Genomic DNA, 27928 nt, shown 5'->3' on the forward strand with positions numbered 1-27928 from the left:
AAGCCAGGCATGTGTTTGTTTGTCAGGAGCCCATTTATAATAGATCTATATTTCAAAACAAAAGCAAACCATCAAAGTGTTTATCTTAATCATTACATCCTAGTCAGTACAGCGTTTATGAATTATGTTACAGTGAGGAAACAAGCTTCAAAACAGGAAAGAACAAAAGAAACTTAAGGATTTAGTGATACTCGATACAGTGGAATATGAATTAGCATCCATTTAGTGGATAGTTGGTTCACATAAAAACAAGTTTGTCTGAACCCAGGCCGTTTGTAGAAATGTTAAATTCTTTTTATAAGCCACTGTGCATGCTATGATGGTTAAGTCATGATTTATTTTTCTTCCAGTCTGATTTGCATTTGGAGGAGGACAATTCCTCTGAGAATCTGCTCAGAAGAGTTGCATCAACCTTGTTCTCTGGATAGACGCAGAGGGCTTTATGTGTCTCTGCGAGCTTGTTAAAAAGCAAAGGAGAATGTCAAGGAAAGGAACACGTGGATATACCATTCCCAGTGGAACACCCCAGACTTTAAGAGCGAAATCTGCTCCGGTCGTTTTTTTTCCTCAACAGCTTTTGCTATCAATATATTTTATTAAATATGAAAAGTTCACTAACAAACCATGCCATTGACCCGAAATGTCATAAAATTTTCCTGGAACGCAACTCGGAAGTTAAATAAAAGTGTTTTTGTTATTGCTGGTTCTGAGTCTGTGCTATTGTTCATGGAGTCACTGACGCTGCTACCTTTGAATTGATAGTTAAGATCATGATTTATTTCCTACAGATGACCTTAGTGTATTAAAGGCTCTCACAAATAGATCTTCCATCTAAGCCAAAGTTACGCAAGTGGAGCAACAGAACAGCCCGATCCTGAGGAGTTACTGAGGCTGGAGGCCATAGTATGTACTGTAATGGAATCCAGGTTACGACCTATTTTTGTTTAGATTCACCTTCGTTTGCGTGTCATGTCTGCAGCAGTTTCTGTGCTGACATTTACAAGGCCTGTGATGAATGTGAGTAGCTGCTGCAGGCTTCATTGTCTCACATGAAGGGTGATGGGTGGGGTACAATGTCAGCCTGTCCAGCGTCTGCACCAACCACCGAGCATCCTGACAGGTCCATGTTGCGAGCCTGGTGACATGACGTCCGGACCTTGAGCTCCAGCTGCCTTGTAGCACCACAGGACCACTTCCTCTAATTAGTTTCTTCATTCATCAGTCAGACCCTTCACCACATGCAGTTGATGTACAGTGATCCTGAAACTAAGAGCTCTCCTTTGATATGGAAACAACACAATTCGTCACCTTCTCCGCTTCCCATCACACCGGGCAGCTTAACTCAGACAAACGACATTGATTGTAATGGTTTGCCATGTGATGGTGCTCCCTTGAGTTACTTCTGATTTGATTTTAATATGAATCTAAAGGTGTGATCACAAACAGGCCGAGAATCAGTGGAGCGTTTCACATTCGTATCTCTGGAACTCATTTCTCGCAGCGCCTGGACCTCGCTGAGAGGTGTGGATGGGAAACGAGAGACAACGTTGTAGTGGCTACAGCTGAGAGTAGATCTATCACCCTGCCAACTGTCCTCTCTACATCCCTCCTTGGATGAGAGCTTTAACCTTGAGGGCACGCCAGTGCTGAACATATGCAAGTAATTTGTATAGAATAAATAACAGGATGATCTTATGACAGTTGGTGCAGCTGCTCTGGGCTTTGTTGTTGGCTTGGAAGAGGCAGCTCTCTGGAGGCAATGGTGCCAGGCTTCTAGCTGTCACTGTGGAGACCTGGAGCTCTTTGTAAGTTCAAACGAAGCGGAAACCTTTGGGGCTAATGAAAAAGAAAAAAGCCAAGATATAAGAATCAGAAACTGCTGTTCCTTGTATGGCCATGTGAGGCTGGCTCCAATAGTGAGTCAATCCCCATAGATGCCCATGTTAAAACAGCTTACTTTACAGCATCTATAAACATGTTTACAGCCTGGTACAGAAAACAGTTTTGACCTCTATAGCTAATTTCAACATTCATGACAACAGTACGGTGGGTGAATTTTTAAACAACCCAGCCGTTTAAATTTTACTAAGGCTCAAAGTCATACATGATTAAGGGCATGGCTGCTCACAGTGACAGGCTGTGTGCGAGGCGTCACCACAGTCTATGAGTCAGATCCACCCTCTGCTTCTCCACAGCTCCACCCTCTCATCCAAATATGGCTACCTTCGGTCATTTGGTAGCCCCAGAGTCGTGAAAACTCCCACGAGATTTCATGTTCCATGTTTCAAGTGGTCATTTTAACCCAAACCCTGCTCTTTCCAAAACCTTAACCAAGTGCTTTATGTGCCTAAACCGTACCAGACCTCAACCACAGCGTTGCCATATTATTAAACAGCAAGACAAGAGTACTTACAAAAGGCTTGTGAGAGTTTCTCAGATCTGGGGTTACCCTCCCCTTGCATCACTTATGGCTCCAGAAGACGGTGAAGCTTTGTCACACCCATGGCATCTTATAGCAACGCACAGGGCACCCTTTGGCATCTTTGCGTGACTTACAGCTGAAACACACTGTAGCAATGTTGTGAATCGGCTGCTGTGAAGTAGTCAACCAGTAGTCGTCATTTAGCGCCATTAGTCGACTAGTCGCCCGCATGTTTACAATATTAATTTGATTATTAGATTATATATTTTGGGCGGGGCAACACAATGGTTTGAGATTAAGGTGTGAGAAAGAATAGTATCAGTAACATTGTTAACACGGTGCTACATTACAGAGAAATACAAAACCGTACTAATGAACCTTCATTAATATAGGCCTATATTTTATCTACAAGTGCACGTCACACACTGAGCGAGCCGCCTGTTAATGACGCTGTGGGCTAATGGGCATGTAGCTACTTCCATGTTTCAGATGATACGTCATGTTTGTAGTCGACCAATGAAGATGAGTTTACATATCACCTTGGGTTCGTCCTTCACCTTCTCAAAATGATCCCACACCTTGGATTTCCTGCCCGACATGTCAGTAACTTCAAGGTGCAGCTCCTAATAGAGTTTCACGTTTGTTTGTTTGTTTGTTTGTTTGTGTGTTGTTTTTTTATGCGACTAAGTGACCAATGACATCTTGCTGACCAACGTTTGGTCAACTATTAGAGGGCAGCCCTAGACTTGTATTTTCACATAGGACGTGAACTGCGGTCTCCTAAATGAAAGTCCTGTTTTCTTTGAACCATTCAAATCACAGTGCGTCTCATAAAGATGTTAGAGGGTGCCTTTAGCATCTATATCACATGCCAAGGGGCGTACAAAGTATTAGTATTTGACAACTTGGGGATGCAGATGGGCTAAGGTAACGTGGGCGGAGCCAGACGTTGTAGACATCCAGGGCTCAACCGAAAAAGAAAACCTAAAAGACTTGGAGCTTTTTAGAAGGACACCTGATTTACTGTTTTTCCACATCTATTTTTCACATTCTGTGTAATTAGTAATAATTAGCCTAAATTGGTGGCCACAATTGTAAGAACATCAAGACAGCAGGAGAACATGTTTGTGGACTTGAACCATGGGTACAATATGATCCAAAGGTCCATCATTATACTGAGGGTAAAATCTGGGCGTGAAAACAGTCACGCAGCCGAACACGACTTCATATTCACACACCATCATATGTGAAGGGTGGGGAACTATTTGGGAAATGTCTAACAGCATGCGAGTAATGGGTCATAAACTTTCGCGTCTCTGTAGCTGCGTTTTTTTCTCTCTCTGTCTTTTTTTGATGTTTGATGATTCATGGTATTGGAGAGCTCAGATAGTGGAAGCAAACAGCTTTATGCATGTTTTTTTTTTTCACCCGGTGATTCCACTGAGATGTCTAAGCCAAACAAAAATCTCCTGGAAAGATAAACCTGAGCACCAGATCGATCATTCCCGTCACCGTGTCGGATCAACTTGCCAGTGCAGGTACAGATTATGGATCTGCTCATTTCCTCTATATGAGCCAAAGAGCAGATGGATTGCACATTAACAGACTGCAGACATGCCAATGGCCATTTATAAGAGCTAAAAACGTGGGATAGCGGTGACATCCTTTCGCGAGAGAGAAAGATTTAAAATTGTGTGATTTTCCTAAGACCTCAGTAACCAAAAGGCAGTTGGACAGAGGGCTTAGGGTGAAATATAACCATCTTGAGTTGTTGTGATGTGTTTTGTATATGAGTTCATAACATTTCAGATGAATGAATGCAATAAAAACTCCAAGCAGCAGCTCAAGGTTAAGATGCTCATTAGGGAGCATGGCTAAGGAGGATCAACAAATTACACACTGGGAATTCAATTAGGTGCAAATGGATGCATGTGTGTTTATGGATAAAATGTTCAGCCCACATGTTGAATATTGACATCCTAGTAATTCTTACCAGGACTTATTCTGGCTCAGCTATCGGAAGGAAAACATCGCCTGATGCTTTACAGAGATTAATAACAACCTTGGTCGCACAGTACATTTACGTTAGATGGATGAGAGAAGAACATTTTATCAGACATCTGTTCAGCCCGACTAATCTCAGACAGTTGGAAGTGAGGCTCGTTTGCAGAACCAAATAAAGCCGTGAACTGTTGCTAACACTGCACAGTGACTCGCCGTGGACTGTCATCCAAGAATACCACATAAAACCAAATCATTCTTATAAAGCTCTGCTGTCCCCACGGCTTTGAGCTGGGGCTTCAGAGCTTATAAAGGGGATACTAAGCCCCTTTAAGAGACTCCGTGGCCTCGGGGTTAAGGTAACAGTTAATTGTTTCGCTTGTGTCCTGAAGATATTCGCAGTGAGCTCATGAATCAAGCATGTGACTTATGCATCAAGCCACATCCCCTCGCTCTCCTCATGCAGCACGCAGCCTGTGATTTATGGCTGGACAGTGGCCTGCAGAGGTGTTGGATTCAATGAAATACAGGGGAGAACATCTGGAAAGCTTATTAGCTCCGAATCACAGCTTGGGCCAGTTTGATAGTGACGGCTGATGCAGGCCTGGAATTGACATGGTGGTGCACACCGAGGGACGCTGTGTCTCTCTCATCGAACGGACATGTGCGAACCGCAGTTGTTCATATTTTAAGTAGATCAATATTAATGGTCCTACTTAAAGCGCCAGGTGAGCTAACAAGAGCCTTAAATGAGCCTCTTCCATGTGTCCCTAATGTCTCCCAGATGTAGAGTACTTCAGTCCTGTTGGCGTCCTTGGTTGGAAGCAAGAGGAACTCTTAATCTGAAAAATGAAAAGGCCTTGATAGGATAAAACATCCATTCCAAAGCTGCGTGACACAGCCAGCATTGCACAAGTCATTCTAGTCAAGGATAATTGGGTAAGAAAGAGCATCGGCGGGGAGTGTCTGAACAAGGTACCCCTGCCTCCACTCATCTCAGCCCCGTAATAAGAGCATGGGGAGGTGTGTTGAAATACAACCCCGTCACTATTCATCCTCACCCCCTTGATGCAACAGTGACTAGCATGCAGTCTGCTTTTCATTTAAGGGAATTACCTTTGGGAGGCCAGCAGACGTCTCCTGAGTTGCTCTGTGTGTGTTCTTCTCATCCCTGCAGAGCTGTCTCATTAACACAGAACCCAGCAGGCTCGGTTTTAGCATAGCCCTATCTCTGTCCTGCCGAAACCTGCAGCCTGCTGCATGGAAGCTGAAAATAATGACTCACGCATTACAGAGTCCCTGTGCGCGGTCCCTAGCTCCAGCACCACTCCCCAGGTCGCTGCAGCTTAGACCTCCAGCCTCTCTAACGAGTTGACTGTAATGTTGAGGCCACTAAGACCGAGAGCCAGGAGGGAGAGCGGTTATGTTATGTGTTACGTGAAGCAAGAAAAGCAGCACTACCTTAGTCTGATTTATGACTTTCACGAGAGATTCTGTGACAGCTTGTGTAGCTTACCTAATGAGGTTTTTGACATGGTACATGAGTTTAGATTTTCAGTATGAAGCATGACCTGTTGTCTCATTTAAGTTTGGAGTGGGGGAGCTATTACTCTTCCTCTGTAAAACATGTTTTACAGCCATTGAAAAGACCTAATTATTCAATCGTCAGGAGGGTGGCTACTTCCTCTTGAACACTTATGAGTTCAGGCGTCATCTCACCGGGGTGTAGCTCATATCATTTACATTTCATTAAAGCACGCTGTGAGACATCATTGATTTCTCAGTAAAGCCGCAGTTTCCATGATGCAAGCTCATGGGTGGGGGGAGCGGTAGACGTGTCACCCATCAGGAGCTGTCAGGAGCTGTCAGAGGACAGGATCCAGACCCTTGGCCAGGAGAGGCCAGGCCAGCCAGCTGTCACCTCTCTGACACTGGCTGAGACCATCCATCTGGCTGAGAGAGGCCCACCATGGGTGGAGAGAACCTCGCCAGATCACAGGCTACATGCACATGACGGCAGGAATGCACACGCACAGGCAAGACATGTTTCATGTGCATATGAACAAACATTTATGCTCGCACAATGACATGCACGCACTGCTCTATGCATGTATGCACGTATGAACTCGTACAAAGCTGCATGCCAGGGCTATTTTGGGTAATCACCAGCACAATCTGCGGCGCTGTCCACATGAATCATTCCCCCACAGACAGATCCGGGAAACAGAAGTGACATGCTGCCATCGAGCTGAACAGACACAAATAAACAATTATAACATTTGGCTGTAACGCTCCCTTTCACATACAGTAACCCTCTGTCTCACAGAGTGAGCTTTAACAGCAGGAGGGTTTCTTTTCCTCACCATATACCTATGCATCATTATGGAGTACGTAAAAGTCCTTTGCTGGCAATAACATTTGAATCAGTGGCAAGCTTCATCTACTCTAAATTTAGACATGCCACAGTAGTCAATCTATCTCCTTGTTAGGTTTCAGCGGAATTTTTATTGCTGTGATACTCGTGTAAAGTAAAACAACAACATTACCGCACATTGGCTGAGCGTGGAACACATCCACCCTGGCAATGTTTAAGTACGAGGGGTCAGTGGAGTTGCCAGACATATGGAGAGCATTTGGACATATTCAGACTCCGCATCGACCACAACAGAGCCAGACGGAGTGTTGTACATCTTGTTTTGGTAACATCTCATTTTCATAAAAATGTTAAATAGCCACAATTGTCCCCCAAAATTCTGGATCTATTTTACTAAAAGAAACACTCAATTATTCATTTGCTATTTTCAATATTTTTAAAGCCTTTTTGTCATTTTGACATGTTCTAACTGAAAACACATCACCATGATTATAGCTCTTAGCATATTAAAAATGGAATTTCTGTCTTTTGGGTCAGATTTTAATTGTTCATTAAGGATTTATTCAGTTAGTGGGGACTGGTTAAACCAATTAACCAAGACACAGTTTAAATGTGGGTGACCTCCATGTCAAACCTTCAGTTTCTGCCTGCTGTGCTGTAAAAATCTTGCCTGTTCCCGCAGTTATACACTCAAAGCGGTGATTATGTGTTTAAATATTTCTCGGAATTGATTTTATAATTGCTGTGAACAATGCTCCTTGTAGTCAATGAAAATACCACAGGAGGCTCTACAGTTGTGGCAGAAAGCCTACTTTTTGGTGTGAAGACGAAATACACCACCAGACTGGCAACAATTACCCAGAGTTGAAGTCTCAACACATTATTTCCTCCCATTATTAACAGAGGTTAGTGAGTGTTAGAGTCAAGTAAAGGTGATTAGATTCAAAGGCTGGGACAAAAACAGTTAAAAGTGCATCTCTGTGCACTCAGTATGTTATTCCGGTGAAGTCATTGTGATTTCTTATCGCACTCAGGAGATGAGAGGCAACAATGAGCCCTGAGAAATGTCACTGAAAGACACAGGAAGGCAAAGACAGACAGAGTTGGAGGGAGGGAGAGCGAGATCAATGATAATGTGATCTGATGACATAGTTGAGCGAGCTGTTCCCCTCTGGTGGTCTCACCATCGACCAAGTCAGAGTTGAAGAGAGTGAATTTTGTTTGGATTGGCTTTAATCTTCCCATCAGACAATATGAGGCGAGCGGTACGCTGCAAGTGTTTTCCATTTTGCCACGAGAGAATTGTGTCAGGTTCTGCAAGTGCACAAGCGCAGATACGTCAGCGTGGCACGTTGACAGGCAGCTTGTTCAAATAAAGAACTGACTCAGCCCCGAAACCGAGCGGCTCGACTGTTGCGCAAAGTATTTACAGAAACACATGCACATGACAACAGAAAACAAAAACAAAGTGATGCTAGTTCTCAGAAACTGTCTGTCCATGGTGCTGAAAGGATATTGCAAATTGCTGAAAAGAGCTATGCATAGTTTTTCCGATCCAAAGCTAATTACAAATGGTTACGGAGTTGTTTAAAAATGTGAGCAAATGGAAAACATTAGCTTTTGTGACAGCTTTGCGTATGCAAGAGCATTCAGCAACTTGTGTGGAGCTTATCTTTGATAAATAGCATCATATGGGGCTGGTTGTTTTAGATAAAAGAATGTGAAACCAGATGATGAGTGATGCCCGTTGCTACAGAATACTGCATGTAAATCAAAGATACTGATGTGTCATCATCCATCTATTGAATCCCTATCGAAAGACTCCCTGCTCAACAGCATCTTTATCAATGACAAAATGCTGATTCTGTGAAGAATGAGGACAAGAGAACAGGACAGTCTTCAGCCATGCTAGCAGCTTTGTTAGGCTGTAGTTAGGCAAAGTGGTGCTTTGAGCTAAATGCTAATGTCAGCATGCTAACATGCTTACAATGACGAACATGCTGCTGTTTTGCAGGTCCAGTGTATCCTGTGTTCACTATCTTAGCATGTTAATATGCTAACATATGCTAATTAGCACTAAACAAAATACGGATGAGACTGATGGGAATGCAATTAGTTTTGCAGGTATAGCAAGTAAGTGGGCTTCAGAAATTCATGGCTATCAATACGGGTCCATGTCATTGGTCCGACAGCCCATTGGTCCGACATCCCATTAGTCTGACGGTCCGCGGTGCTGAATGGCTCCCGGCAGGCGTATTTCTACCTTGATGGTGCGCCGCGACCGGGTCGGGGTCAGCTGGGAAAGGCTTGAGGCGAAGCAGGCTCACGGCCTATGTCTTTGTCACTTTCTTTTTCATTTTAACCCACACCATGATAAACCTATAAACCTAACCAGACATTAACCACAGGGCATCATGATGATTTCGGAACAACGGGACTTCCGAACAATGGGATGTCGGACCAATGGGCTGTCAGAGTTCCCATCTATCCAGTCAAGTCCACTTTAAGATCATGTAACAAAAAAACAAAGTGTCAACGTGATGGTGGTGCTAGAGGAAAAGTCAGGGGATCACTAAAGTCATTAGGATTCTTGGCAGCCCAGTCTCACTCCCAGTATGTCAAAATACACTGCTTGGACTAAATGATGCCCCCCATTAAGAGTCTTTATCAAATGCACCAGGCTTTCCACTTACTCCATTGTAAACCCATTAATGTCATTAAAAGACGCTCAGAGCAACTGGCATACCGAAAGAAGTGTGAAAGTCCGCTCAGGGTGGGCAGGAGAGGAGGTGGTTGGGTCTCACAAACACTTAACTTTTTTGGCAACATCTGTGATCTTTTTCTATCCATAACCTATTGGTTTTGTTGCCTAAACCTAACTGCTGACCCCTTATGAGAGTTGCCACACGAACAACATTAACCATGATCTTTAGGCAAGTAGTTGTGTTACCTAAACTTGACTGCCAACCCTTTACATGGGTTGCCTCACGTGAATAACATGAACCACGATCCTTACTCTATCGTAATAAAGTTGTTTTGTTGCCTAAACCTAACTGCTGATCCCTTACGAGAGTTGCCTCACATAAACAACATTAACCATGATCTTTACCTCATTGTAATCAAGCAGTTTTGTTGCCTTGACCTATCCGTTGAGCCCTTAAGTGAGTCGGCTCATGTAACTAATGCTATCCATGATCTTAACCTTACAGTAATCAAGTAGTTTTGTGGCCTAAACCTAACTGCTGACCGTTACATGGGTCGCCTAACATGAATAACATAAACCATAATCTTTTCCTCACCATAACCAAGTAATTTTGTTGCCTAAACCTAACCTGGCAACCACTTCTTACTGTTGTGTTTGTGGCACTCAAAGCCAGGTGTTTTCTGGTAGCATCCGTGATCTTTTCCAATTGGTTTTGTTGCCTAAACCTAACTGCTGACCCCTTACGTGAGTTGCCTCATGTGAATGACATCAACCAAGATCTTATCCTAACTATTATCAAGTAGTTTTGTTGCCTTAACCTAATAACTGACCCTTCACGTGGGTTGCGTCACATGCATAACAAACAAGATCTTTTCCTAACCGTAACCAAGTAGTTTCGTTGAATAAACCTAATTGCAGACTCCTTCTGCTTTACGATATAATGCAAAAAGCTGTCCCTGGTGTCATTATAGTTACGCCCAATTCTTCTGCCTAAGTGGCAAAATATGACAAGTAGGGATGAGATCACGTTTGTTCTCTGGGACTATAAATGTCCAAAATGTCATGGCACTCTACTGAACAGTTGTTGAGAGATTTTAGTCAGGAACAAAGTAGTGCACTAACAACTGACACTGGCATCCCTAAAACAACATTATACTACTACAGTCAAACTAATTTTTGCGATGCTTGACAAAAGAACCATTGCTTTTTCTTACACCAAGAATTGCTTGCCTCTGTTACTTGCTCAGTCGTGTGCCAATACTGTTTAGATAAAATGCACAAATTAGGCCAGGTTCTGTGTTTCTACCACAAAGATGAAAGCTGTCTCCAAAGCAAAAGCCCAAGAGAAACCATAATGAAAACATGTAAATGCTCCAAGATTTTTTCCTGGCCATGCAGAAGAAAATATTTACTCATTGACTTAACAATTGATGTTTCAGAGGGGAAATTATTGCCAAGACGTTGTGTGACAGAGAAAGTGTGCATGCAGGCACAGAGATGCGACCGAACTCCAGCCAGGCCACGAGGAGATGTCTGAGACTCTGTAATTACCTCTAAGCTGTCCTGATGTTAAGGAATCCGCCATGAGACTCACACAAGCACGGCTGGCACACCTTCACTCAGCCTGGGGGTCTAATAACCAGTGTTTATACTGTGGTCGGCAGATACGAACGTAGCAATGCTGGTGTGTTTGATAGACCTGGTGTTGTTCAAACTCAACCAAACAGTAGATAACATCCTCCAATTAAGTTCCTTATTAGTGGAGCAATAACAACATGATGGCCGTATAAATCTCAACAATGACCTAATCAGGTTTTTCCCTCGCAGAGCAAGGCTTCTGTTATCGAGACCACAAAGGAGCTCAGGTATATTTGTAGTGACTTGAATTATTTCTGACTACTGAGATCATGTTTTGGTTCAGGGAGGACATTGAAACAGCTTTCAACCTTCCACCCTACACCTATTTTATCTCTCCCATTTGTAGCATTTATAGGTATATAAGTAGTATATTAATACGTGTTTCCATCATGTTGGTTGCTGCCATGGGTGTAATAATCTTTTTGCCTTGGGCACACTTTATATGATGACCAAATGCAGCAGAAAAATAAGAGCATAGAAATTTAGCTGGACCTAAATATACAGCCATAAACATCATCACCCAGGAGGGAAACTTTGTTTAATATAGTACAATAATAACAATGACAAACAATGCTCTACTATCACTTCTCATAAACGCAGGTTCCAAAGACAAATCAGGCCTTAATGGAGGCCTTTTATAGAGATAGGAAAGGATTATTTCATTATAATGTCTCAACCACACTTAACAATTTATCCACATAACCACAGTAAAGAACGGCCCAGTGAGAGCCAAGAACTTTTATTGAGCTGATATTAATTGATTTGTCCTAACCTACCCAGACCTGGCCTCCCTGGGCTCAGCTTCCTCAGTGGAGCATTGCCAAGGTCTGTCCTAACTCTGCATAAAAATAAATGAGAAGCTATGGGGCTAGTCTCTAAAGCCAGAGGATATTGTTCGATTTCACGTCAGCCCTCCAGGAGGCAATTTAAACAACCCAGCATGCTAATCAACCTGGTATAAAAGGCAGCTCTGGAGGGTGGCCCATTCTTTTTTACTCCCTTCTCTCCTATTGCAACAAGGCCAAAAAAGAGACCTAAACAATCTGAGGGAGGAAAGTGTAATTGTGCCTGTATCTGAAGGAACATTACACTCCAGTGTAATGTAACTATATGATGTGGAAAGGGAAACAAGTACTTTAAAAGGCATTCCCTGGCCAGTCAGGCTGGCATGCCATTGTTGTATTTCTCAAAATCCAAGAAAAACAAAGCCTCTCCGGTGTAACAATCATCCCAGGGAAAAGATGCTTATATAAAAATATGTTGGCAAAGGAGGTACAGTTGCTCCACTGGAAGACTCTCCAGCCAGGATGTGAGCTTCCCTGCTGCCGTCGACACATCGACAACGTCTCAGTGGAACCACATTGTGACCCTCGTCTCAAAGAGGCAGAGCCCCGTTCCCCGCAAATAATTCAATACTCTAATATTCCCCTGGTATTCGTTGTGACCACAGAAATACGATAGTGTTCATTCTCTGCTTGTGCCCTGAACCTACAGGTCAGGTGGTAGCAGATCATAGACTCCTCTGTGACTCAGAGGTTAAACTAATCATGCATGACTTTCTCACATGGCCCAACAAGCACCTTTAGAAATCTACACCAGCTTGTCATCTAGCAGTGGGTGAACCTGCTTTTCAATGCATTTACATCTTCGTGATTTCAGCTGCTGGATTACTGCGGCAGCTTTTCACTAAACTCACCTTTAATTACACAGAGCCACAACGCGCTCCTACACACTGCATTCATACAACTCCTCATCAACACCCTGCCCTGACCTATCTGTATGCCTCAGACTTTAGAGAAATGTTCTGCAAAAAATTCCTGTAAAGCCTCATTTTTATTATTTGTTAAGCTTCCCTCTATAGCTGAGGATGTCCTTCAGCTCTCTCTGTATTAAGATCTTGAAAAACATTCATTTTAAATTAAAAAAAACCCAATTCAGTCCATGATTAGAGGTAAGAGCTAATAAACACTGCCCCCTACTGATACAATAATGTTCTTACAGTTACTTACCAGTGTCTGCTGATGCAGTGTCAGTGTGTGTAGGTTATACATTTGATTTGCTGCACTTTCCTGCCAAACACACCATCAGTTTATCACCTTATTTTTCTCCTATTTCACTGCAAGTGTATTGCATTTCATTTCAACCATCATTCCCCCCCTGATAGACGACTTCTCCTGTAAATAAATTCCTTGAGGTTTCCGGCTCCATTCCTCAGCTTTCAAAGGAATCTCAAAGCAAATACAGCAACCTGCAATAACTGGTGCTCTTACTCCAATATGTCTTTTGAACACAGTGGAATCTAAGACTCTTTTAATATAACAAAAAGAGAAGAAACTGGACATAAACTACTCACACTGGCACTGCTTTTACTACTCCAATGAAACCTTTCCATAACATTCATCATCAGCAAAAACTGCAGCGAAGAGAAATGAAAACAAAATACAAATAAAGTCCAGCTGTAGCTTCATACATGGAAATCACGTTAATGGATAATCAACAATGACAGATATACCCTGCAGCCCAAAAAAGTCAATTATCATCACAGTAATGAAGTAGTAGAAACTAGCTGGTGTCAATTAAAATAAAGGTATGCATAAAACATTTTTAAAAGTGGGTATTAGATTACTTTAATATTATCATATGTACACTATTTACATACAGGTGTTAACTTTGCTGCTTTCTGTTTCTATTCTACTCTTATATCAGTCTGTTTACCTCTTATTATTTATTTCTGCTACTTTCTCTTATTAATGTGTATTTATTTCTGTCGTCATACTGCTGCAACAATTGAATTTCCCTGCTGGGGATCAATAAACTCTATATAATCATACACACCACATATATATTTGATGTGGGATTATTTGAAGCTTGTAATGGTTTGACTCTCCGTCGACATGGTCAATACAGCATTTTGATATGTAAAAGGGCAAAGATCTGTTGTCTGAACCTCGTCACAGTCACTGAATATCCAACTAAGCTGATGCCATTTCCTTTTAACCATATAGTCCTCCTTATTATCACAATGACATTAATAAGACAGTTTTTTACAGGTCAACATATAGCTTCTTATAATATAGCTTGATTCATTACAAAAAATAAAAATAAGGAAACATTATGTAGCATCATTAATGGATGCTTTTTTGTAGTGTTTAAAAAGACAAACAATAAAAACACAATATTAGTCATATTACATGACAAAGGCATCACATGACTAACATTAAAGTAGCTCAGAAGTTTAAAGTAAGAGGACTGTGGACATCATGAGACGAAGACAGAAAACTGTAAAGTCACTTCCTTAAAAAATGTGAAGTGCTGTTTCTGCAGAGACATGTACAGTCAAGTGCATGCCAGCTCTCTGACACGGACTGTTTCACCGTGTACAAGATGGCGATCTCTGCTCAGTTAGCATACCGATACATACTGATGTTACTGGTTTTAACAGGTCAGTTTATGTTACATTAAAAAAACAACCAGGCAACAGAGATAGATGAAACACACGTCTGCTTTCAACCTCAAAACTGTCCTTTTTTACTTGGTGACTGTCTGCTTCTTCTCTCACTGTCTGCACATCTTTTCCTAAATTCCCACAGCAAACATTTGTCTGCATTAAACTGGTGTGAAATTCCTCCACACTCTTATAACTCTGCCTTTATATCTTTACATTGATCTTATTCCCTTACTGCCTTCTGCTGTGCTGTATTTACAGCTTCACTTTCACTATGATGTTCCTACTGAACTTTGTTTCAGTTTGCCAAGCTGCTTGAGGGCCTATGCAATGACTTCATTTTTCTTTTGTCCTTCTTTATCCTCACTAAGGCTCTCATTGTATGGCTTGTCTTCTTTCGGGCCACTCTGGACCTCTTTTTTACTTTCATCAGTTTCACCCTCACCTTCATCTTCATCTGACTGCCCCTCTGAGTCACGACTGGTCTTGTTGTCTTCTCGACATGGGTCTGCATTTGCAGCATGTGGGGACTCTTGAGAGGTGTCAGTGTTCCTGTTGTTTGGTTCTGTTGGGGGCGGGCTCGGAGGTTGCAGGGAGATGGCGTCCTCACTCTCACCTACACTACCTTTTTCACTTTCAACTTCAGCAGCTGGTTTGACACTTTCTTGCTGGTTGTCTTCGCTCGTGTGTGCTTCTCTCTGTGGCGACTCCGGCTTATCCAGTGATGTTTTTGAGTCTTTCTGTTCAGGAACGATGGGCGACTCTCTGTCCTTGCGAGAGTCGTCTGATTCATTTCTTTCTCCTTCCCCTGATGAGTCAGATTCTCTGGCATTATTCTCCGCAGTTTCCTCAGTGGCCTGATCTGAGTTGGCCTCTTCCTCGTGTTCACCAGCGGTGTCCTTGGGTGCTGTATTTGGAGAGCTTTTGGTCAAAGCGGTGCGTGGCCGAGCAACAGGAGGAGTTACAGCATTGGAAGGAGCAGGCTGTGCTTCCTCATCCTCATCTGCCTCCTTCTCTGGCTCTGAAACAGACAGAAAAATGAGTAAAAAATGCCTTTTTAAAAAGTGGAAGTGACTGCTAAGATTAAATTGTGCAGAGGCAGTAAATAAATCTTACTCCATGGAGATTAAAAAAAAATAGCAGAGCCGAAAAGCCCTTTCCCAAGTAACCCACAGACCGCATTAAATAGCAATAATATCAATCAAATGTAGCTCCTCCTTCAGCTTTAACATGCTTAAGTTTGAACTGTCAAGAATAAGAAATGCTGTGGTCATACTTAACGTCAAGATGAAATGAAAAATGCCTTTTAACCCTTTCAGATCACATCCCCGCCATACTGTGCACCTATTAATATATGCCAAAAATGACAAAAGATGCATCTTTGTATTCTTCAAAATACAATCAGGTTTACTTCCTGTAAAACAAACCATGACAGTGCGTACATAAGCTACTATCAAACCAGTTTAAACCAACATCATGACATCCACCCATAAATCAATCTGCAATATTTAGCTGCACAGAGCTAGGATTTATTAGTTAGCCAGCAGGCAACAGCTTGCAGCTTGGCGTGGCATCGTTTCCCAAAAACACTGTGGTTACAGGCCCGCTGGCTAGAATTTATCTGCAACAGCTCCAGATTGTGTGCAGTGGACTGCTTCAGCAACTACATGTCCCATTTGATGGGCTTCGTCTGTCACCGACGGGGCCCCTCCATGTCTGTTATGACATTCCCACTTTTTAGTGATTAAATTAAATTCCTCCCAACACTGTATCCTGTCCATGGAATTGTATATCCTGCCTGCCTAACCTTTTCACTTGGAAACCCATCATAACACTTAAGATGGATACTCTCAAAATGCAGTTAGGTCTCTACTTTAAAGTTAGATCATTGGCTGAGGTCAATTCCTTCTTCTATGTTTTCGTCTAATCTGTCAAGATCATTGCAAAGAATGATCAGTCACAAATTAAACTGCTGCTACATCCTTTATCTTGTGTGTCAGATATTACAACATATGCCTACCCTAACATGGATGTTTAATCCAATGTCGCTGTTCACTTAAACTGTGTCCACTTTCACTTCTGTACTGCACTGTAGGAAAATGGCTTTGCACCTATCGATGAAGTATTTTGGGCACACATAATTTTAGTGTTTTTTTTCCTGTAACTACTCTGAGTAGTGAAGTTTCCAAACCTGGCTGCTCAGGAGCAATGAAGCGATCAGAGTTCGTGTCCTCACTGAAGTCATCCGACACTCCGGCTGGGTCTGAGAGGTCCAACTGTGGGACTTCTACCTCTGTGTGTTCTCCGAGCTGTTCTGTATCCAGATCACCTTTGTGGCTGCTGGCAAGGCTATTCTGATACAGAGGAGAAGGTGGCTCATTCGGCGGAGTGGAAGGAAGAGACACAGGCTCCTTGGGCTTCTCTGTTTTATTTTGTAAACCGGAAACACAGAAAAAAGAAAATGAAGAAAGAGAATGCTTTAAGAGATGAATATACACAAGCAGTCTTTGAAATCTGGGAGTTAAACAAACAAGCAAAGAGCATTGTCTGATGTTATTAATTGAATCATCAAAAGAGAGAAAAATAAATGAATACGTGACAGTAAAAAAATAAGTATTAGTTGCAGCTGTTAGCAAACAATCCTTTTTTTTTTTTTTTTTTTTTACAGGTATACTATGCAGGATTGTCAGTTACTGTTCGTGAACACACTTGCCTGGAAAAGTGAAAATAAAAGCCAACCCTAGATTTGCTCTTGACTTTTTTTTTTTTTTGGCACTGTGTCTCTTGAATGCCTGCTGCTTGCAGTCTGGCACCTGGTTGCTACCTTTTTATAAAGCCCTGACCCCACCTTAGAGCTGTGGGGGTACATATATGTCCCCCATAAACATCTTGAACCCAGAAAACAAGAGGTAAATAAGAAAATACAGGCAGAAGGCCCTGCAGAGAAATACACCGCAATACACTTCTAGTGGGTTAAAAGTGAGTGATATTGAGAGAAGGTTAGTTCTGTACCAGTCCATATATTGTTTTTGAGGAAAATTCTTTACCTCTCTTGACACTGTTTTGCTCAAACCTCATTGTAAGCTCTTGAACACCTAAAAAGAGTGATAAGTCACAACCAGCAATGTTAATATGAAGCAACCTTTATATTTAGTATGTAAGCTACAACAAATAACATTTGTATTAATGTCACCTTTTTGTGGCGTCTCATCTGGTTTATCCATATCACCTGCTATCACAAAAAAAAGAATAAAAGATAGGAATTTCACAAAAAATGCTTCTTGGTTCAGTCCATAATAATTTGGGACACATGCCATTCTCAGAAACAATCTCAATTCAAAGAAAATGACACAAAGCATGATGCTCTTTCGCCATTATCAAAAATACATTTTTCTTCTATCAATTTGCTTTTAACCCAGATTTTGCTACTAGTGTAGCAAACAACACGCAATACATTTCTTAGCAGCCTCTTACTTTTGACAGTCTCAACATCTGAATGTGCATCATCGTCCTGCCTCATACTCCTCACACCTGGGGACAAATGGCGAAGTGGCTGAGTAGAGGCAAGTGTGGACTCTCTGTGAAGGAGGGGCTTTCTTTCTACACCTGGAGCTGCCTGCTCATCTGACCCTGGAACAGTTGAAATATAAAATACAATGTAACATAACACATAATGTAGACATTATGACCTTTGAGTAGAACAGCACACTGAAGAGCAGTGTGTGATGTTAATAACAAGCTGACAGACATTTTCACGAGAGCCATGGACTGCATCAAAATGGACCTCAGATTGCATTAATACCCATCATTATGGATTCATCAGTATAAAAAATAAAAAGAGATTTAACAGTGGCTGAGAAGTAGGTTATGAACAAAGGAACAATCACTTCTGAAATGTGCCCAGGGAAATTTTGAAAAGGGTTTGTTTATAAAGCGATGTAGGGTAAAAGGTTTCACAGGAGCTTCTGCGAGAAAATCTATCACTATCATTATAATTTACTATCACTGTGTGTATTTGATGCAGATTTGGATCCAGATGCAAATCATTAAGCACTTCAAAACATGCTTGATTATTATCTATTTACAATATTAAAACTATTGTGCAGCTTTGCAGGTAGAGTGCTCTCTAGCTCTTATCTGCGACACCCCCTGCGCTGCACACAATGAACAGTCAACACTTGCCAAATGAAACTGCTGCACGCTTTGTTTTTATCACTACAAGGAACAAAATCGATAACCAAACGTAATTCTCATGTTCCATCTTGTGGCAATACCTGGTCATTGTCTAACCTCACGATGTCTTTAAAATAGGAAAAAGAAAATGAGAGAAAATAGAAAAAACGAAAACAGGAAAATAATACGTACATGGTGGTGCTCAGTGGTCTAGTACATAATAGGTCAGTTTTCTACTGCACTATTAATGACATTCATTTTTTTTATTATGAAAACTGTTTTTTTTAGTGTCCACTGCTTGTTCTCTCATCTGAATGATGCTGAATCAATTAGCTGATTGATACGATTAATCTATTGACAGACATTTAATAAAAAATCAATTTCAATATTATCATTTTATATTATTATTTAATATTAATTAATCATCTTAAAGGCCAAACATTGCTGCTTTAAGCGTACATACAGTGTCCTTCTTACCTTCTGTTTTTTTGGTCGGTGACTGTTTTTCCAAATCATCGTTTGCAAAACATGCTGAAAGCAAGAGCGAGAGGTCAGAAAAAGAAGAAAGAAACAGTATGTTGTGGTTAAATACATAATAACTGTTGCTTGTGTTCAGTAACACTGCACATAAACAGCTTTCCATACATACAGTTGGTAGACAATGTAATACTTATCATGCATTCTGTCAACTGTTACACATAGCTTTAAGAATACATGGACATCAGTGCATATATATCAGCTTGTGCTCCTTAATGGCTGAAAAATACATATTTTTGGAGCACTTCCTCTGGTTAAGATGTGTTTTTTGTCATTTTTACCTTTATAGTGTAGTTTGCAGAACAGTACGCCCAGACCCACGAGAAAAAGCCCAATTAAAATGATGCTGACCAGGCTGGCAATCAGTGCTGCAGATGAACCGTCTGCACAGAACCACAAACGTTTTATCACATTACATTAGTTGTTAAAACAATGTCGTACTGTCACACTCAGTATTTCAGTCTGGATTTTGAACATGAACTTTCCCGTCTCTCTTAATGCTATAACAAAGGATATATTTAAATTGTAAATCACTTTGAAAGCCTATTTTTGATTAATTATAACATTTCATTCCATTATTATAGGTATCGAGTATGCACACATATGCTGTGCACACATAATTTGTGTTTCATTTTCTTTTCCTCCACCAGTAAGAAATAAAGCCCAGCTGCATATGCAAGATTAAAGTCTCTGTTTCAAATTGTCTTTGTCTATGTCAATGACGCACTGCAGGTATTGCTTCTTAAGCAAATAACTTCGCTGTCTTTCAACCTGGACCTTATTTTCCCATGTTTCTGTGTCTGCTGCAATGTAACCACTCAGAGTATTTCTGCAGCATCAATGTACATCCACTTAAGTGCTTGTTTTTGCCACTGACAGGATCAAATTATTGTTCAAAGCGTTGGACAATTTATGGAAAGAATCCCTGTAAAGACAGGCTTTTTTGCTAAAGAGTAACATCCCTTTTGTTTAACTAGAAACGGCCCCGAAATTGACAAGGTGAATTAAGGTTTTATTTAAAGGGGAACTAATGTTTTTTTTTTCAACCTGGGCCCTATTTTCTGATCTACTTTTGTTTAAATGTGATAGGATGTTTAATATTTAACATTTCTCCAGTACAAAGCTCGGGCTGACCTGCCTGCAGCACATGAGCGCGCGCTATATTAAATAATAGGGCACTCAGACAGCGTCAGAAAACGTCAGAATACGTCCACTAAAAGTACAGTTTTTTCACACAGATAGGCTCGGATTATTAGTGTAATTATCTGACAACATAACGGAAACTAGAAATGAACGTCTGTGTTTACCTTTAGCTGGATTCGGACATGTTCCTCTGCCTGTTGCAATTTTAGTATATGTGCTACCGAAATAAATATAAATAAATACGGGCGGTCATCAAATTCAAATGGCTCATCCAGATCCAGTTGGTCAAAATCGGGTAAAAATTCGGACATGTTTGTTGCGGCAAGTCAAAACACTCACTCAAAGAGTGAAAGTCTGGTTCTGAAATCTCACGTCTCGCGAGATTTGAGATGTTGCAGGAAGTTACCGCTGGAGTGATCTTACCAAACGCGAGGAGTTACTCTGTTTGGAGTAGTCATGGCTGAATTTTTACACGATTTTGACCAACTGGATCTGGATGAGCCATTTGAATTTGATGACCGCCCATATTTATTTGAACACGGAGTACACGGATGTACACGGAGGCAGAGCTCATTGAAATTGAAGAGCAGACGAGGAGAGAGTGGGAGCAGTGTTACTTCGGTAGCACATATTAGGGTTGGGTATCATTCATAACTGAACCAATACGGTACCGGTACCGATATCTGGAATTCGGTACCGGTACCAAACAGTACCTTATTTCGGTACTTTTTAACCCTATGGGCCCTAGGCCTTTTTGGGGTATTTTTACCGCCTTTACTTTTAAGCTCATATCACAGTCATTATAAAGGCTACATACACATGCTATATCTTGTTTTTTCAGGGCAATCTGGGCTAACCAGATTTGCCATCATTCCATGTCCTTCTATGTGCCTGTATTTTATATAAATTTTTGTATCAATGAAAAAAACAAATCTGTGTTACTAAATTCTTACATTTTGACATGTATCTCACCATAGCAAGTTGGAAGTTGACATATTCTGCCATATATGAAGAGGGGAGACTCTCTGGAATCTGGCAATATAAGAACCATGATGCTGGGACATTCTGTCACTTCACAGTTGTCCAAAACATGTGGTTTGTGCCAGGTGGACATAATTGCCAGTATTTTTTCATTATTGCAAGAAATTCCATTGACTCATTCACAAGTCAAAAATGTGTTTTATCTGAAGGAAACATGCAATATTTACATCTAAGATCATAGAAAAATAGTCAACCAAGTGCAATGATGTCCTCCAAGATAATATTTGTTTTTCAGTTTCAGTTATATATTGGGGGTACATTTTGGGCATTGGTGGGGGGGGCACGTGTTCCCCTCAATTTATATGGTGACTACGGCCCTGTCAGCATGCATAATTATGCTGCAGTTGTCTGGGTGCGCAAAGGTGAAGTGCGCTTGTCTTGTCATACAAAGTCTGATGGAGTGTCAACTGGACAATATGGAGATATTTGCATCTTGAAAGCCGGACTACAAATGTGGATAGACAGGGAGAAACACACGCAAGCCTAAGACGTGGTAAGATACGATATTCCTCACTATATGAAGTGACTGATAACAAGATCTGTATAATGGATTGTAAAGAAATTCGTCAGGTTTTTATTTTGTAGACAATTGATCTGGATTTATAGCGTGATGGGATGACAGCACAATGATGTGTGTGGTCTTGCGTTTTCATGTGATATGCGTGGCATTTTTGCGCGAGCCTGCATTCGTGAGTAATCCATCCAACAGTAATGTGTGTGCAAAGCTGTATAAAAGCTCTGTTATACATCAATTTATTGTAACTTTATCAAATTTTTTCACTGTGAAAACATTGGACTACCGACAAGTGCTTGGCCTTGTCGGAAAGCTACAGTTTTGCAGTTTCACGTGATATCCGTGGCTTCTCGCTATGATGCACGGTCGCAGAGAAAATCCACAGAGAAGAACGGGTGTGAATTTGGATGCACTATGCGTCGTTCGGGCCCATAGTCCACATAGTAAACTTCTCAGTTTCAACATTTTATTGAGAACATTTAGGAACAGTGCTGCACGTTAACTTTTGTCTGCACATTTTTTTTGTCGCCATTGTTGCTGAGTCTGAGATGCTAGTCATGCACTCTCACTCTGCCTCCACCTCAGGTACCGAAATTTGGCACCGATTCATTTTAAGTGAATCGGTACTCGGTAGTACCGACGTGAATCAGTACCAAGTACAAAAAGTACCGAGTTTCGGTACCCAACCCTAGCACATATACTAAAATTGCAACAGGCAGAACAACATGTCCGAATCAAAGGTAAACACAGACGTTCATTTCTCCTTTCCGTTACGTTGTCGGATAATTACACTAACAATCTGAGTCTATCTGTGTGAAAAAAATGCACTTTTAGTGGACGTATTTTGACGTTGTTTGTCGCTGTCCCAGTGCCCTATTGTTTAATACAGCGCGCGCACATGGGCTGCAGGCAGGTCAGCTCTAGCTTCGTACTGGAGAAATGTCAAATATTGAACATCCTATCACTCATTTAGACAAAAGTAGATCGGAAAATAGAGCCCAGGTTGAAAAAAAAAACATTAGTTCCCCTTTAAACCAAATCACAGTTTAAGATTGTTGTAACAGTGGCTAGATGAAGCAGGGCAGTTTTGTGAGTTGCATTTTCTTTCTGTCAACTTTGAATGAAGTGTGTTCTACAATGATAAAATTACTGTTAATATAAATAGAGTCTGGTGGGTTTGGCGCAAGTGATTTGTGGGCTGTTTCTGGTTAAACAAAAAGGATATGACACTTTAACACAAAGGTCTATCTCTGAAGGGTCCTTTCCACAATGTTTTCAGACAGTCAGAATAACAATCTGAGCCTGTAAGTGGCAAAAACAAACACTTTAAGTAGACATACATTAACGATGCACAAATGCCCCAAGTTGTTACATTGCAGCCTGTATTGCAGCTGCTCTCTCTCAGTACACGACCAATTTCAAAAATTTCCGTTGTTCCCATTACTCACTTAGACACAAACACATGGGAAAATAGGGTCCATGTTGGAAAATAGCAGCTACCCTTTAATGACTTATGGTGGGTTATTTATATGAATACCCTGCCTAAATTAGCTTCTAAAAGTACATTTGCTTGAAATGACAATTTCCACAAAATGAACAATAAATATACACGCAGCCGAACCCTAAGTGAAATCTTACCTGGGTGGCAATCCTTTGCAGTGAATGTAGCAGTTTTCCTACTCAGAGGGTTGCTCACATGACAACTGTACACATCATCATCATGTTTCTCCCCCAGAGATACCAGTAAATTTGGGCCACGCTGCACTTTTCCATTTGAGCTCCACTCAAACTTAATCAAAGACTCAGGTCGTCTGGGCTCCGTGGTGCACACTAGCTTTCCAGATTTGTTAGAGCTGCCGCCGTCCATCATCTCACAGGATATGGTGGGCTTGGCGACTTCATCTTAATGAATAGATAAATGGATAAATAAATGAATACCAACTTAACTGAATAATTCTATTACGCTACGTCATGCATAACAACATTTTAAACATAGTATAGAATATAAAGGACATAAAGCTCTTATCAGAAAATCTTAATAAAAAAATTGATATAGTTATACATGAAAGGCATATCAAAGATATAATAGAGATAATATAATTCACAGTAATTTCCCCTTTCTTTGTCTTTGGCACTGATAGTAAATGTATATTGCTTTCAGTTCTTTGGACAAACCAATACTTTCTGGAGAACAAAGTCTCTCAACTGAGGCTGTCATAAAAACCAAAGCAAATAGCCAGCTATAAAATCCATTTTTATAGGTGATTTATTAAGAGATAAACTTGGTTTTGATATCTGGATCTTTATACTGTTGGGCGTGGGCTAGCAGTCCTGACTCAATGTCTCAATTAACTGGAGGCTAATGTGGGAATGCTCTGTGGGGCTTCTACACTGAGTTCCACAGGTTAACAAAACTACAAATATGAACAGTTTGCCTGTTTTAATACAAATGAAATTAAAAATTAAAACTTTATAGATTAATTCAAAAACAAAAAAGCCTCAATAAATCCTCAACCATGATGAAATCAGCAACTGTACCAAAGGTACAGTGCCTATAAAAATATTCCCCACTACCACACCTCTTTCAGGTTTTATTGTTTTATACTAGTGAGTAAAGTTTTTCTGAAACTGATCAACAGAAATGACTCTTGAATGTGAAAACAAATCCCTACAAAGTGATCTAAATGTTACTGATAATAATACATGTATTGACTACCCCTCAAAAGCCTCTTTAGCAGCATACCAGCCTTGACTCGGTATGGAACTGTCTGTGTCAGGCTTGCACATCTGACCTCTACAATTTTCCCTCACAATTAGTTGCTTGACGCTACATATTCTGAACTGAATTCCTGGCAATAAATCTTCTGACAAGCTGCTGTTCTCTTGTCAGCTTCAAGATTTCTCTTTAGTTTGCTGCATTCATTTTCCCTCTGCCTTCACAAACCTTCCATGGCCACCACTGTGCTTCACGTTGGGTGTTTCAGCTGCGGTGCTCAGCCCAGTTTTTGTCTTATGTGAACATTGAACTTTTCTTCACTTGTTTCAATGTCTGCTAGGAAACACTATCACAGCATTGCAAGTTTATTGCAGCATCCTCTTTGCCACTTTACTATAACGTTGTGACTGAGCAACAGTTGTTTTATGCACACTATCTCCCATTACAGTCACGGAACTCTCACAATAAAGAGTTTTCTGATGATCAGCTTCAAAGAGACGTTTAAAACACATCGTAATGCAAAGTTGTAAAACAATAAAACATGGAAGGATCTCATATTTATTGCTGGTAGTGGCAGTGGCATTAATCAACTGTATTTTCTTTACTGCAGATGTCCATTTTCTTTTGCACGTTTGATTTTACTTTAAAGACCTTTAAGGGTACGGAGTTACTTTGGCAACATTTCAACTTGCAGCTATAGAATGCACGTACCAATGTGATCAATTAACCACTTTGTTAAAGGGGAAACAACTTACCTATGACCTCCAATTCATGAACTGAACGATGCAGCCCTTTGTTGATGTCTACTTCAAGTTCATACTCTCCGCTGTCTTCAAATCTGAGGTTAGCGATATCGAGTTCAGCAGTGACCCAGTCAAGAGTGATCCTGTCTTTATATGGGTTGTACACGTGTTCCTCGTTGCCGTTAAACTCTACAACTTTGTTGCCATTGTGTTTCCATAGAATCCCATCAGGTTGTCCATTAATGCCCGGCTCCAAGTGGACTGTGTTCCCCTTGAGTACATATTTTGGAGACTGTCCAGCAACTAGGCACAGAGAATAGACTTATAGAAACATACCGCATAATGTCTGAAAGTGTTTGTATTGTGTGTAATAACAACTCAAGATCTCAACACTATACATCGAGTTGCCGATCTATTAGACACACCTGTACGATCTAATATAATCCCATACAAATAAATCTGCTCCACATACGTAAAATGGAGCATGAGATGAGCGTCAGCAGCGATGCCAGCATTGCGCTGGACCGTTTTAGTGAAGAGGGAACTGAGCCAGAAGGCAAAGCTCTCGAATAACCAGTCAAATTCCTGCCCTCACCTGTGGCCATTAGCTTTGGGCAGTGACCGAAAGAATGAGATTGCGGATACAAGCGGCTGAAATAAGCTTCCTCAGTGGGGTGGCTGGGCTCAGCCTTAGAGATAGGGCGAGGAGCTCAGACTTTTGGAGGGAGCTTGGTGTAAAACTGCTGCTCCTTCAGGGCCTATTGAGGGGGTTCGGGCATCTGATAAAGACGCCTCCTGGGTGCCTCCTGTTAGAGGTTTTCCAGGCAAGTGGTAGGAGTCCTCGGGGCAGACCCAGAACACGCTGGAGAGATTGTATCTCTCATCTGGTTTGGGAATACCTTGGGTTCCTGCAAGAGGAGCTGAGCTAGAAAGCATTGCTATAGGGAGAGGGACGTCTGGAGTAGCTTGTCCCCATGATCCAGCAATAAATCCTATTTGCGTGAATGTTATAGTGATTGTTTTTGCTAACACTGTGCCGGAGAGGTGCTGATTCCAATCTATCATTTTTGAGACTCGTTCATTTTGCTGGTGTCCTGGACAGCATTACAAAGAGCTGTTTTTATTTATTTTTGTACCCCTAATGTTTGTTAATGGAGGCTGGCAAAATTTTAGAAAGCTTTTCTATAAGAGAGTACCCTGACCTTGCAAATAAACAGTTTGACAATCTTAACTAGTCAAGGTCTACTTTTTTGTGGAGCTTTCACAGCATTTCATAGTTGGTTTTTCTTGCTCAGTTGTCAAGGAGACAGCCGTCATCACATGACCCAAGTATGGAACTTCTCTCGCCACATGTCTGCCTCTTCACTATGGATCTAATTGGCAAAAATGCCCCTCAAAAATGAATAAAAAATACAAATAAACAGTCAGAAAGTAGTGGGCTGCAAAGTATTTTAATGTCCAGCTCTGCAGCTGCATTTAAAACCCTGCCTTGTACTAACACTACTTTATCAGATAACTAATATAACGTGATGGAAACTGAGCCATTTGTCAGCTGAGCAAACTTCATCTACTGATGAAGACTATGAAACACGGTTGAAAGCTCCAGCAAATCTGTGAAAAGACCATATATCAATGCTATTGGGTCAAACTTTGCAATATCATTTGGTCAGCCTCAAGAAATAGCACCGCACCTCTCTGACACTGTAATCAAAAACTTTATCAGCCTGTCATCGTGGGATAGGCATTTCAAGGATGTTGTTTTGTTTGATTGTACAGGTGTAACTACCAGTAATGTATGTGCATACATAGACTCGTCATACATAGTTATAATGTTATCGCTGGTGTCTTATGTCTTGGTATCCCAAGGATAGGCATACAGCTGCATAAAAAAATACACTGTAAATTATACAGCATTAATTGGGCAGTTGTTCTTTTTTACTAAAGCAGTTAAAAACATTGGGTCAAACCTAGTTTATACCACAGACACACAGTAGAGTACACTGCTCTGAGATATCATGAACTCTTGAACCCCACAGTAGGTGAATCATTAACTTTTCCCTGATTTGTCCTGTCAGGCCTACAAGATGCACACAGTGGTTAATATGGCGACATGAAAGTGCACATTTAAAAAACCGCAAACACAATCCAAACACACAAACTCACCTAGGCACCAGGTAAGAGTGAGATAGACCAGGAAACACCGAACAGCCATTTCAGAAAAGCCGATGAAAATCACGTACTCAGCCGCCGTCTTACATTTACTTTCACTTGGTCGCAGGTGTTGCTGGAATAAATAGGGTAACTGTCTTCTTACAGTAAGTCGAAAGTAACTATTAGCCTATCTTTCTTCGAACAAGTCGGAACAGGCGTAAAATAGGCGTAGGCCTAATCCAATGGGTGTGTTTGTAGGGTACGGACTGGCCACGGCTCCCAGACAGCTTCGCAAACGAAAGTATTTGGACTAAAGACAACTCGCA

General features: G+C 41.1%; 1 protein-coding gene across 2 annotated transcripts; it reads right to left on the reverse strand.

Annotated features, from left to right (window-relative positions):
- Positions 1–13194: 13194 nt before the first annotated feature.
- LOC125900279 (RNA polymerase-associated protein LEO1-like) lies at positions 13195–27926 on the reverse strand. 2 transcript variants are annotated; one of them, XM_049595190.1, is made up of 10 exons: positions 27615–27926; positions 25464–25754; positions 23631–23894; positions 19576–19677; positions 19235–19288; positions 18059–18214; positions 17778–17813; positions 17632–17679; positions 16776–17006; positions 13195–15605 (listed from the first exon to the last, which is right to left on the reverse strand). In XM_049595190.1, the coding sequence occupies exons 1-10, from the start codon at positions 27661–27663 to the stop codon at positions 14908–14910; spliced, it is 1929 nt and encodes a 642-aa protein (XP_049451147.1). In that variant the 5' UTR covers positions 27664–27926; the 3' UTR covers positions 13195–14907. The 2 variants fall into 2 exon arrangements, with proteins under 2 accessions (XP_049451147.1, XP_049451146.1); XM_049595189.1 differs by having other exon boundaries at positions 13196–15605; positions 17778–17816; positions 27615–27924.
- Between the last annotated feature and the right edge of the window lie 2 nt (positions 27927–27928).

Source organism: Epinephelus fuscoguttatus, linkage group LG13 (genome assembly GCF_011397635.1).
Source record: "Epinephelus fuscoguttatus linkage group LG13, E.fuscoguttatus.final_Chr_v1".
Taxonomy (NCBI): domain Eukaryota; kingdom Metazoa; phylum Chordata; class Actinopteri; order Perciformes; family Serranidae; genus Epinephelus; species Epinephelus fuscoguttatus.